This window comes from Malaclemys terrapin, chromosome 4 (assembly GCF_027887155.1).
Source record: "Malaclemys terrapin pileata isolate rMalTer1 chromosome 4, rMalTer1.hap1, whole genome shotgun sequence".
Lineage (NCBI taxonomy): Eukaryota > Metazoa > Chordata > Testudines > Emydidae > Malaclemys > Malaclemys terrapin.
In genome coordinates, this window is record NC_071508.1 from 34,480,488 (window position 1) to 34,494,296 (window position 13,809).

The following is a 13,809-nucleotide window of genomic DNA, read 5'->3' on the forward strand; positions in this document are numbered from 1 at the left end:
TACTCCAGCGAGGCAGATAAAGAAAGCACTTTCTCTTGACGAACCCCAGCCTGGCTTCCACAGCACGGGAGGAGGAGGAGGAGGGACCTGTAGGAGAAAGGGGAAGAAAGTCTAGTGCTGCCCTCGCAGGAGTGGGAGGCGGGTGCATGAGGGGAGCTGAGATCTGTTCCAAAGCTGGCAGCAGCATGAGCGATTTCAGCATGTTCTGCGAAACCAAGGCAAGGGTCCAATGGGGAGGGAATGAAACCAGACTCCCGAATCCACCCACAGAGCCCACACAGCGCGGCCCTGCTGCTCGACACTAGCCACGGGCTCCTGAGGCCTCAGGCCTAGCCACGGGCTCCTGCAGTCCACACCAAGCAGCTTTTCCGCCAGGGCAGGTGGCCCAATCAAAGCCAGTGGCTCCTGCAGCTCACACTAACAAGGCCTATGCTACTGCCAGGCGCTGTCATCCACATTTCTTAGGAGGCTCTGTGCAGAGGAGTCCAACAGCCCAAGCAACCAGGCCCAGCCCAGCAGGGCTCTGCAGTCGGCACAATTTACCATCGAGTACTCCCTGTGTCCCGCAGACTTTCTAATAACTCTGCCTTGTCAGCATTCGCACTGTTGCCCCCATGGCGTCCGTGTTCCCAGCTCATGGGTTGGCAGGGGTGCGGGTGGACACTGAGGTGGTCTCTCTAAAAGAGCATGATCTGATTGCGCAAGGATCAGTGGGTCTGGCCCTCAGCTCAGTCCCTTTATCCTCTTGCGCAGGAGGGCCCTGGGGCGGTAGGAGGAGCTGTAAGTGGCTCTCTGATCTCTCAGGAAAGGGAGCCTGACTTGTCTGGTTTTCTAATGGCTCTCGCCCCTTCCATTCCTTCTCTTTTCTGCAGGCCACGACATTAATGGAGCTCTGGAACCTTCCAACATCGACACCAGCATTCTGGAAGAGTACATCAGCAAGGAAGACTCACCAGATATGTAAGTCCCTGCCTCGTGCGCGGCCCGGTGGTGGGGGTCTGCCAGCGGGGGCAGAGCTAGTGACCATTTTCCCAGGGAGAAGTTGAATTTTCTCCTTTCCAGGGGTGCAATGCCTTGTTTGTAAATAGCTTCCCTGCCCCCTTTTACCCCTGCTCTCTGCCTCTGTCAGATCTCCCATCTGTCGCTCTGTGCTACCATCATCATTTTCAATCCCTCCTCTGTTCTCCAAACCCCTTTCTAGTTTCCTTCCTCCCAGGTAGGATCAGTAAAGAATCCTTTAATTCCCGTCCTTGGCGCACCCCCTGCTACCTTTGGACAGGACTAAAAATGGCACAGAGGAACATCAAATGAATGCATTTTGGCCCACGCTCCCCTGTGCTGCTAGGAATAGCTACTAGGGCATAATGCTGGGAGCGAAATGCACTGGCATTCTGGGGAGAGAGATCCCCAGGAATGAGTGTGTGCGGAAGGGAAATGTCTCCCTGGGACCAGCAGTGGACCTGGCTCTCCACACCACGCTGGGGTGCACTGACTTCACCGGGGAGAAAATGGGCACTCACCACAGGCGGGAGGCTGTAGTCCCTGTTGGTGCTGGCACTGGGGCACTGACCTGTTGGGATGGGAGGTACTGTCCTGTTCCCAGCAGGTGTTTGTTACACTGGGCTGAGTGGAGCTTCTCAGCACATCTGGCAAAGTAAGCAGGGTTGGGTTTGGTCAGTCTTTGCCTGGGAGCCCTCAGAGGAAGACCTGAGTGGTGTAATGGGGCCTGAATCAATGCCACAGCATGGGGCAAACGGGAAGTGAGCTGCTGGAGTGGCCACTTTCCCCAGAAGTCGAAGAACTGAGGTAATGGGCAGTTCTAGCCTTTAAAGATCCATGAGCAACATTAGGTTAGTATCCTCTGTCCTGGGAGATTACATTCCACCTCCCTCCATTCCCCCACCAGTAGCAGCTAGATACTCACCCTCCTTCCGCTCCCCGCCTGAGCCCCGGGGTGCAGTTTTGCTGGTGCTGTCGGGTTGCGGTGCCTCCTTCCTAGTGGTGGGTGTGTGGGTGGGGGCAGAAGGGCTGCGTGGCCGGCGAAAGGTGCAATACGTGTATACTGCTGAGGTTCTCAACTTCTCTCCCACAGCTGCTTCCCGGACATCCCTGCCTCAGCCAGCTACGCACACACCCAGCCTTCCGGCTCTGCCTCTGTCAGCGCTCCTGTTGCCAGCTCCATCTCCAGCGTCGCTCATGTGACCAACCCAGCTTCCAGTGGTGCCCTCCATCTCTGTCCCCCAGGCAGCCAAGGCCCGGTCCGTCATGGTCCTCTTTTGGCCAACCCCTGTGGACCCAGCTACAGTGCTCACCTCAACTGCAATAACAACAATGGCATGGTGGTGCCCAAGGGGTACCTCAGCGGCCACTGCCTGAATAACGTGGTCCCTCCAATCAAATCGGAGCCCAAGGCCTCCTATGCACCTGGGTAAGTGTGGCTGAAGCAGGGAGGAGGAGTAAAAAGAGTTTCTTCACCTGGAGGTGATTATACATTAGGAACTCTGAGGCCTGCTGTGTTTGTCCCACAAACCTTCGGGTGCCTAAACATTGATTCAGGTGCTTACTTATTGGTGCTGGAGTTTGAGAGCGTTGGCTATGGCCTTCGTGCCAGTGACGTGCATTGAGCTAGGTGGAATAGTAACGTCCCATATGAGAGCAGATGGCATTAAAGCCAGGGCCGGCGGGGGCAAAAGAGATTCATGGAACACAGAGCAGAAGGCTCTGTGAGTGAATGATGGGAAAATCTTTTAGTATCTCAGGCAGGAACAGAGGCATATTTGGAATCCATTCCAGATTGAGAAAATCCTCATTCCAGGATCTCCCTGGGGCTATCCCAGGTGAAAGGTGGTAGCTAACTCAGACAAAAAGATATGGAGTCTGGTGTCCCAAATACCTTGGGCTGGTATTTGATATCTCTCACTCTGTGTAGGAAGGAGATAGACCCTGGGCTGAATTTGCACCCACTTGCAGTGTACTCTAGGCTCACCCCCTGCAAAGAGTGGGAGGACTGAGTTTCTGTATCTCTGGTGGACTGAACATGTAGCCCCAGGAGGAGAAAGTGCACCCAGGGAGATGCTGCGATTCCTGCTTTCTGGGCAGGTGTCTACCTCAGTGGGCAGAGATGGGCCTGCCATGGCAGGTTGGGATCAGAGGGAAGCGTGGCAATGCCAGGCCAGCGATTGCTCTGCTGGGTGAGCAGGAGTGCGCAGCCGTTGGTAGAGAGAGGACTGCTGTGCCATGCTGGGCGGGAATGGGGCCGAGGCTGTCTTGGTGGGCAGGGTGGGGATTGCCCCAGAGAGTGAGACATAGATGGAGACAATTCTCTCCGTGGGTAGAATGTGCCATAGCTCCCAGAGGTGAGAGAAATAGCTCCCCACACATGCTAGTTCATACATTTCATTCCTGGTAGCTGTTAGTCCCTAGCCCCCTGCTGGGAGGAGCACCCCAGCTTCTCCCTTCCCCTGACTCTTTCAAGGGTGCTGCTGGGGAGATCCTTTCCTCACCGCTGGCAGAGGAAGACTCCAGAGGAGTCAGTCAGATGGCGATGGAAATCAATAGTGCCACATCCCTCTCTCAGCGTGGCCACCCAGCAGTCTGGCATCACCCCCCCCCACACACATGACCTGCACCAGTGCCTGACCCATCCTGGAGTCTCCCATCCCTCCACTTAGCACCTCTGTCTCATGTGGCGCATAGCCTCGCTGTGTTACATTTGCAGCCATCTCCTTCCTCTTTGGAATTGGTGGGTGTTGGGTGCGGAGGCCCAGGCCAGGATGGAGTCCAGGTTTTGTGCATGTCTGTGAATCTCCTGTTCTCCTCTGCCTCGCGCCATCTAGTGATGCCAATAAGGAGAACATCATCATGATTCCAGGAGTTGGGAAGGCTCTGAATTCACAGGGCCAAATTCAACCTTGATGTAATTCCACTGAGGCCATTGGGTTGGATTTGGCCCATTGGAGGGACTAGGAAAGATTCTCATAAATGAGGCGGGATAGAGAAAATCACTGATTGTGTCCATTGCCATTGGATTCCCAGTCTGGGGGAGGACACGGAGTTTTCCCATGAGGCAAACAGCTGGACAGGGGCCAATCCTAGGGGCTCTCAGTCATGTTAGGGTCCATCCTGCAGGAGGCTTCCAGTTGTTTAGTCTAGTAAGGACCCGTTCTGTCCTTGCCCTTGGCTGAGATGGCCAACCAGGCTCATAGAGCCAACGGTGGCCATGGCTTGTGCGATGGGGATACCTGCCCGCCAGGGGCTGGGACTCCAGCCCATTGAATGGCAGTTGGAGGGTGACGACTTTGGGTCCCTAATAACCTCGGCTTTGGTCACACTGGAGGCTTGAGAGTCTTTCTCCCAGTCCCCGAGTTGGGGCCCCAGTGGAGTCAGTGTCCTAGAGGTGAAGGGCTCCGTACCCTACCCAGTCCCCTGGCCTTGGGGGGATCGTTGTGACAAAAGGCACAAGAAAGTAGCTGAATTGGGTCCTGAGATGACTTTGCAACAACTCTGGTTTGGTTTCCGTTATCTCATTGCAATATTCTTGCCCTTCCCCCCACCCAAAGGCACATTAAGCTTGGTCTGGACGTAGCTGCGTCCATCACGGGTGTGAAAAATCCACAACCTGGAGCATTGGAGCTATGCCGACCTAACCCTTGGCGTGGATGCAGGGAAGAATTCTTCTGTTGAGGTGGCGACCGTAGTACCGGGAGGCGCTGTTCCTATAGTGACAGAAAAATCCCTTCCATCACTACACTACGGGGTTATGCTGGTGTTAGTCCCTGTAGTGTCAACATATCCTGAGCCCGCTCGTGTCTGCTCCCCCCACCCCAAGCCTGCATATTGGCACCTGGGCCGTTAAGATCAGCTGGGACTCTGGAGCTAGATTTGTTTATCCAGGGGCAGGACGTTCTCTGGAACTTACTCCTGATGGAGACCAAGTCTTTTGACCTGTCGGGCATGCAACATGGCATGTCTATTTTCCCAGGCTGTCTCTGAGGGTAACTGGGGAGGAGCTGTTTAGCTTTTCATGAAGAGCTGGGAGTCCTGAAAAGCTAAAGTTGGATCAAACTGGATTTTTTGCAGTGTGGTTTTTAAATGACTGACGTGTCCGTGTGCAGGGAGCCTGCGTTTAGCCTCATGGTACAAGGCAAAATAAATAGAGGATAACTTAACAGATCACTCCCCTGCTGCCCAACTGCCCCATAGAACACAGGAAGTTCCTTGTCAATCCTTTTATCCCCGGACATGGTGCGTTTGGTGAGGCCAATAGAGTTTCCTATTCATATTTGGTTCCCTTTTGCAGAGTTAGGGCCAGATTCTGCTCTTGGTGCTGCTGGTGTAAATCCAGAGGAACTCCATTGACCTCTGTGGGTGCTGCTCCGGATTTCCCCAGGTGTGAGTGAAAGCTGAATCTGGCCCTCAGCCTCACAGCCTTCGCTTTCATGCATCAGATCCCGGAACAGAGCCAGGCTCCCCTATTTATTCAGGGTGAAACCAATGATCTTTTTCTGGGGAACAGATACATTTCTGTTTGGCTTCTTTTAACTGGCCATGAGCTGCAAAGAGAAGACTCTGATTAGCAGGTGAACAAAATGGCTGTGAAATGAAATGCCTATACATACAATCAAAGGAGGTACTGTGCAGGGGTGCTGACAGCTGCTGCAGTGCCAGCCTCTTCCAGCAGGAGGCACTGTAGCAAATGTTCTCAGGCCCTGGCTGTCGGGGAGTTCTGGGCCCAGCGAGAGATGCAGCAGGGAATGGTGCAGAGGCTCTGGCTATGCAAGGCTTTCAGCTACTCCAGTCCCAGCCTGAGGCGATGTAGGTAATGGTGTGTGGAGGGGCTAGCTGGGAGCTTTGGCTGTAGGGAGCCGGGGCAGAAGAGCTGACTGCAGGGCAGCTCACGGCTATTTCAGTCCCAGTTTCTGCTGGTAGTAGGGAGTGCTGTAAGGATGGGGCAGGAGAGCTGGGTGTGGGCTCTGGTGCCAGCCTCTGCCAGCAGGAGTGTCTGTGGGCAGTGGGGTTAGCCGTGGTGCCGTTTGAATGGGTTTTATCCTGGAGTGTGGAAGTCACAGTGAGCAAACTGAAAGGCTTGGGTTTGCTGGAAGCTGGTTTGCAGTGACCTTCTCTTCTCTTTCTCCATTGCTCTCCAGCACTTTACCCGACTCTCCCCCGGACTCTGGATCAGAAGCCTACTCCCCCCAGCAGGTGAATGGTAAGTGCTTAAAAAAAAAAAAAAAAAAAAAAAAGCCCAAACCTCCCAGCCTCCCCCCTCTTTGTTTTACGAAAGTGGTTGGCTCTGAAATCTTTATCAGACGGGAAAAACAGACGGCTGCAATACGTGGAGAGATTATCAGTTAGTAAATATTCCTAGACTTTCACCTATTGTTCTCCGGCTAGTCTTTGAAAGGGGGGGAGTGAGAGGGAATGGGAGAGGGGGAGGAAGTGCGGATCCACACACACACAGCGCGGAAGAGAGAGCCTCGTACCCAGGCAGGGTGTGAAATGGAGTCTGCGAGCCTCCGATTGCTGGTGTCCATGGTGGGGGTGTAAAACAGAGCAAGGGTGCGCGCGCCTCCTGGAAATGAAGCCCAACTTGTGGAAACACTAATGAACTCGCTGTTTAGTGGTAAGTTCTTGCTGAGCCTTTTCCTGCCGTCCAAGGAGCCCCTCTGGTCCAAGGGGGACACCTCTCTGCTTCCCTTCTGCATAGAGCGGGGGGAACTCGGGGCCCCTCCCAGAGATGATTGTTTTCCCCCGGAAGGCGGGGTCAGGGCCATTCTGCCCCACTTGGCTTGGTGTGGGCTGAGGGAAGTGGGTGGATGTTGTTTGGTCCCAATGGCGACGCTCCCCATGCCTTGATGGCAGCACTGGCTGGGTGGGTGAGATGGTGGGAGGGGAAGGGAGCATGCCAGCTTCCCCGCCTCCCCACAGTTGCACTCTTTTTCCAGGCTCCAACCCAGTCCATGCTGGGAACGGCTCCTTCTCTTTTCTCTATGGAAGAGGTCAAGAGTTCTGTTTATCTTACTAAAAAAATCCGTGGAATTCCTCCTGGCCCTTCCTTAAATATAACAAAGAGGCCGGGCTACTCACTGCAGGGAGGGCAGATTTCCCTCACTGCCAGAGCAGCAGCACCTTCGCCTCAAGAGAACATAAGAAGAGGCGGCTACGGAGAACCCGTCTCGATAGGCTCACTTTTCGTAAGAGAGGAATCAAACCCTTCAACCTCGTTTTGCCCTGGATTTGGCAGAGGCTGGGTCCTCAGTGAGACTGTGGGGGCTGGTTTTGGTGCATGTTTCAGTAATTGACTTGGCCTCTTTCCCTGCTACAGGGTTAGAAGCATCTGAAAAACAGAGAGAACTGTTCCCTTGAGATGCAGAAGATAACATAAGGGCTGCCATACTGAATCACGCCAGGTTCCATCTTCCCCAGTGTCCTGTCTCTGACTGTGGCCCATACCAGAGCTTCACGGGGATACAGAAGAGGGTAGTGATCCACCCCTGTCTTACACTCCCGGCTTCTGTTAGTCAGAGGCTTAGGGTTGCCTTGAGCATGGGGTTGTATCTCTCACTATTTTGGCTAATAGCCATTGGTGGTCTTATCCTCCATGAATTTATATAGTTCTTTTTTGAACCAGTTATACTTTTGGCTATCACAACATCCACTGGCAACAAATTCCACAGGCTTGTTGTGGGTCATGTGGAAAAAGTACTTCCTCTTGTTTGCGTTAAACCTGCTGCCTGTTAATTTCATTGGGTGACCCCTAGTTTTTGTATTGTGTGAAAGAGTAAATAACACTTCTCTATTCATTTTTTCCACACCATTCATGATTTTACAGACCTCTATTGTATCCCCCTCAGTCATCTCTTTTCTAAGATGAACAGCCCTAATTCTTTTTAGTCTCTCTTCATATGGAAGCTGTTCCATACCCTTGATAATCTTTGTTGACCTTTTCAGAACCTTTTCCAGAACCAGAACTGGACACAGTATTTAAGGTGTGGACATACTATGGATTTATATCATGATATTTTCTTTTTTATTTTCTATCCCTTTCCTAATGGTTCCTAACATATTGTTAGGGTTTTTTCACTACTGTTGAGCAATGAGCAGAAGTTTTCAGAGAAATATCCATGGTGACTCCAAGATCTTTTTCTTGGGTGGTAACAACTAATTTAGAATCCATCACTGTATATTTATAGTTGGGATTATGTTTTTCCAGTGTGCATTATTTTGCACTTATCAACACTGAATTTCATTGGCCATTTTATTCCCCAGTCACCCAGTTTTGTGAGATCCCTTTGTAACTCTTTTTAGTCAGAAACCCTTTTAGTCAGAAACTCCAAAAAAAACCACCTCTTTTTGGACTTAACTATCTTGAATAATTTTGTGTTGTCTACATACTTTGCCACTTCACTGTTCACATCCCTTTCCAGATCTTAATGAATATGTTGAACAGCACGATCCTCAGTACAGATCCTTGGGAGACCCTGCTGTTCACCTCTCTTCATTGTGAAAACGGACTATTCCTATCCTTTGTTTCCTATCTTTCAACCAGTTACTGATCCATAAAAGGACTTTCCCTCTTATCCCCTGGCTGCTTAGTTTCCTTAAGAGCCTTTGGTGAGGAACCTTGTCAAGAGCTTTCTGAAAATCCAAGTACACTATATCCACTGGATCTCCTTTCTCCATGTGTTTATTTACACCCTCAAAGGATTCTAATAGATTGGTGAGGCATGATTTCCCTTTACAAAATTTGTGTTGACTTTTCCCCAACATGTTCTATTCACCTGTGTGTTTGATAATTCTGTTCTTTAATATCGTTTCAACCAATTTACCCAGTACTGAAGTTAGGCTCACTGGCCTGTAATTGCAGGGATCCCCTCTGGAGCCTTTTTAAAAAATTGACATTACATTAGCTACTTTCTAGGCATCTGATATAGAGGCTGATTTCATTGTAGAGTGTAGGTTATATACGACAGTTCTGCAATTTCATATTTGAGACCCTTCAGAATTCTGAGGTGAATACCATTTGTTTAATTTATCAATTAATTACTGTTTAATTTATCAATTTGTTCTAAAATCTCTTCTACTGTCATTGGGGACAGCACTTCAGATTTGCTACCCACATCACAGCTATTCTTTTGGGGAATCTCCCCCACCCTATCCTCTCCAGTGAAGACTGGTGCAAAGAATTCATTTATCTTCCCAGAGTGCTCCTTTAACACCTTTGTCATCTAGTGGCCCCACTGGCAGGCTTCCTACTTCGGGTGCACTTAACACAAATGTTATTGTTAGTTTTTGCATCTTCAGCAAGTTGCTTCTCAAATCCTTTCTTGGTCTGCTGTATTATACTTTTACATTTTACTTGCCAGCATTTGTGCTCCTTCCTATTTTTCTCATTGGGATTTGACTTGCAAATCTTAAAAGAACCTTTTCGTCTGTAACTGCCACCATTACTCTTTTGTTCAGCCATGATGAGATTCTTTTGGCCCTCCTAATGTCCATTTTTAAAATTTGGGAGTAGACTTTTAATCTGAGCCTCTATTATGGTATTTTTAAGTAGCCTACGTGCTGCTTGCAGGCATTCTACCCTTGTGACTGCCCTTTTTAATTTCCATCTAACTAGTGTCACCAGTCTTGTATAGTTCCCCATCTAAAGTTAAATGTGACTGGGGTGGGGCTTTTTTATGTTCCCCCCCCTACAAGGAGGTTAAATTTAATTCACTGCGGTCACTATTACCAAGCGGTTCGGTTATATTCACCTTTTGGACCAGAGCCTGTGCTCCACTTAGGACTAAATCAAGAACTCTTATGGGTTCCAGGACTAACAGCTCCACAGTAGAGCCCAGAGGTTCTGCTCTCCTGGGATATGGCTGGAATAGCACATACACCATATCTGGCTCTATAGTCCCCCTCCGGTGCTTTGTCAGTGGTTTGATTTACCCCGGTTAGTGCCCACACTGCCAGCGTCAGACCTTCTGACTTAACCACACCACAAAGACCGGAGTAGTTCCAATGGGCTATCTCAATAGCTCTCAAGCTGTGCTCCTCAGAGCACTTCCAGGGGGGTTATGGACTTCTCTCACAATCAGGAAACATCTCCTTGTCTCCAAGTGTTGATCCACCCCAGGACTCTTCTGGGGTTTCCAGAGGCTTTGTCAATTAACTGGACTGAAAAACACCTAGCCCGTCCCTGCACTGCTGGGTCATGCTGTTCTTTGTCAGGGGTTTCACTGGTGTAAATTCAGTAACTATGGGCATCAAAATTGGAGGGGGAGAGGAGCAAGCTGCAGAGTGACCTGGCAGGATTGGAGCCAGGTGCAGGTAGGTGTGGGGAAGGCAGCAAGGGGAGATTCAGAACTAGTCAGTGTAAAGCCCTGCACCCCAGTAGAGGCAGTAAACCACGTAGATACACTGTGTAATGGGATGTAACCAGTCATCTCACCCATCACATGGAAGTGAATTCAGTGTCCCTTGTCCCTTCACTCTTGCCTACTGTCCCTTTTCCATGCATCCTAGCCCTGTGGCTTTGGGACATGGGCAACCAGGAGCCTGGTCCCCCATTGGAGCTCATTTTTAGGAAGTGACCAAAATATGGGAAAGTTTGTGACCCTCTGATCATCCGAAGGACATTTCTAATCATCCTCTTTTTCTTTTTCTTCCTCCCCTCTGGGGCAGTGACAGGGAAATGGGCCATGATCACACACCCCTCTGATGCAGCCACAAGGTAGCATCTTGGTTTATAACAATACAAGTCCCTCCAGTGCTGCTGCAGAGACCCCTTGTGCGCAGCCTCCGTGGAACACACTGATATCGCATACGTAGAAAATCTTGCACTGTTATGAAAACCCGTCTGAAGGAAAAGGGTCCGGTTGGGGGACACACAAGCCTCCCCTCTCCCTAGGCTCTCTCTGCATGGAAGGGTGCTGGGCAGCTCAGTTAATTTTGCCAGGCCTCCCTGATTCCTCTTAAGAAAGTTTTGGACTCATCAGGCAATGCCATGCAAAGGGCCTGACCAGTTCCCAGGCCTGGTCTCTCCCCATTGCAAGTTGCCTGGACTTTGCTCCATTCTGCCACCAGGGAGCCCACTGGTGCTCAAGCCTCATTTCCCCCTAATGTTAGGAGTTGAGAGGTGCTTGGACCTCATCTGGCCCCTAGCCAGAAGTGGCCTGTCTAGCTCTTGTGAGCAATCTCCATTCCCTACTCAGGTGCCCGGTGGCAGCATGGAGATGTGGAGGGGCAGTGCTGCGGGGAGGGGAAGGGGCGTGTATCAAATGAGCTTGCGAATCTTACCCTGATCTATAACACAGACTGGGTCTGCTAGCAACTCCTTCCGTGTCACAGCTACAGCTCTTCTCACTGAGCGAGCCCCAGCAGGGCAGTACCCGTCTGCCTCACTCACATCTGTTGATTACCAACGCTTTGCTTCTCTGCTGGTGTCATGGAAGAATCCCCTATTCTGGCTGTCCCGAAGCCCAGTGTGAGTGAATCCTTAGGCTGGCCTTGTGCAGGTTCCGTGTGCGGGTAGGTGGGGCCAGCTGCTTCTGGTCAGCCAGGAATGCCGTGTCCCTGCTGCCTATATCCTCCTTCTTTTTTCTCCGCGGGGGGTGCAGGGAACCTCTCTGCATTTGAAACACCTGCAAACTGCCCCTTTCTCCACGTCCCAGTGTTGGGTGCTGGGATCCAGTCATTCCCTTGTGCAGGAAGAGCATAGTACCCCCTGAGAGATCTGAAATCACAGACTAATGCACCCTACGTTCCCCCAAACACACCCTATTGCTAAGTTAGGCAGAAGCCTGTGTAAACAGACAAGGTTTGCCTTGCGTCTGGGTCAGCGGACTCCGGTTTTGTTGGCTTACGGGGAGAAAGCGAGTTTGAGTTGAGAGGGCGACAAGCTTCTCTCAGACGTGGAAATCTAGGGCCTGTTTGCTCGAGGGCCTCAGCTGAGCTCAGCCCTGCTATTGGTGTAATGAGGCAGGAGGTCAGGGCCCACAAGCAGGGTTTGTGGTGCTTTCCTCCAACCTGGAAAACCCAGGTGTGTGGGGTTTTGTGTGTGTGGTGGTGTTTTTTTCCCCATGCAAGAAAAATCAATCCCAACTCACCTCCTGGAAAACCCCAGGAAAACCCACGGCGGTTTTATGAAGAAGTGAGGCACCAAACACAGACTCTGTGATTTGCTTCATAAGCATGTTTAGCAGTCAACACGTAAAGGCAGGCTATGCCCAGATTGAAAGCGTACTGTTCTGTAAATAGAATACAGCATCCAACCCCCCCCCCCCCCCATCTGCCAGCTGGGTAGGCCTGCCATTCCATTCCAACTGCCTTTAGCTCCTGACACGCTTTTACCGATGTATTTGCTTTCTCAGCGCCTAGCTTATTATGAAGTCTTGACCAAACCAATCTGAATATGCTAAACGCACGCTCTGGCAGGGCTGCGCTGGTTGGATTGGAGTTTGCAGGTCTTTTCAAAATGGATAATAATCTGAATTCCATTATTTTGCATCCACATGTTCCCACCATGTTGACGCAATGAACTGTAGTGCAACCGCCTTCGCAAACATAGATTTAGGGGAGTAATCTGGATCTTCAGCTGTAAATACTAAAAGGGAAAGGAAGGGACTCAATATGATGTTCCATCACCTAATACTAAGCAATAATGCCTAGCTCTTATCTAGCCCATTTTGTGGGTAGATCTCACAGTGGCTTACAAAGGAGGTCAGCGTCATTATTCCCATTTTACAAATGGGGAAATGGAGGCACAGAGAGCTGAAGTGAGTTGCCCAAGGTTACCCAACAGGCCGATGGCTGAGCTGGGAATAGCATGCAGGTCTCCTGATTCTCATTCTAGTGCTCTATCTGCTAGGCCCCACTGCCTCCCATACCTCTATGCTTCAAGCCTCCTTTTCCTGTTCTGGGCTTGCCTGATGAGCCTATGTATCTGGGATCAGTCACTTTGGCTAAGTATCCAAAATGTTCCATAGCTTCTTGGACTTGCTTTTCAGTTTTGTCCTAGTGTGGTTTCAGTTCTTCGTTATTTAGATCAAGCTAGATTTTCTTGAATGGCAGCAGTAGTATCGTCTGCCTGTATTCTATCAAATTCCACTTAAACCTTATTGAGTTGCTTTTGCGAGCCTAGTGCCTCTCTGTAGAATCCCTTGTGCAAACGGAATGAGATGTTTTGATCTAAGTCCTGCTCTTGCTCAGCATACAAACTATAATGGTTATAGTTGGATGCAAATGTAACATAGGGAGAGAGCCTCAGATAGCATAACTTGGTGGCGCACCACTGAAGTCAGAGGAACTGCACAGATTTCCACCAGCTGACAGTCTGGCTTGCGGGGTTCTGAGCCTTCTGCCAAGAATCATAGGGAAGCTGAGGCATCAGTCCCCCATTTCCAGTCAGCCAGCTGTGAGGATGCTGGCAATTGCAGGACAATGTGTGAACTTCCACTCTGTGCTTTCGGTGTTACTTATTTCCCAAAGAGGTTTAATTAGTGTGCTGAACATCCCATGTTTGCATCCGACCAGTTCTAGCATCATGTTGTTTTATTTTCATTGTCTGAGCACATGATAGTGTGTTCCTGGTCATACTTTGTTCTCCGTCCTTGCACAGCATCCTCACCAACTTGGAGACCATATTCTTTGGTTTTCTTCTCAGTTGAAGAAGCATGAGAATTAAGCCAGAACACAGGTTTGCCTGTGTATATATACTTGTAGCCATTAACAGACCATTTCTCGAGTTTGACCACCTTGCATTAATGTCAGTATTGATTCTTTTAGTTCTTCCTCTGTTTCTTCTTCTGCTTCTCATAATGG

At 50.3% G+C, this 13,809-nt stretch overlaps 1 protein-coding gene across 1 annotated transcript in view; it reads left to right on the forward strand.

The window, feature by feature from the left end:
• The window catches only part of MYRF (myelin regulatory factor), a 108,087-nt gene that overhangs the window by 39,692 nt on the left and 54,586 nt on the right, over nucleotides 1-13,809 (forward strand). Inside the window, exons 2-4 of the mRNA XM_054026227.1 lie at nucleotides 873-960; nucleotides 2,093-2,428; nucleotides 6,147-6,208. Of these exons, the coding sequence (XP_053882202.1) occupies nucleotides 873-960; nucleotides 2,093-2,428; nucleotides 6,147-6,208 (486 nt within the window). The remainder of the gene's footprint in view (nucleotides 1-872; nucleotides 961-2,092; nucleotides 2,429-6,146; nucleotides 6,209-13,809) is intronic.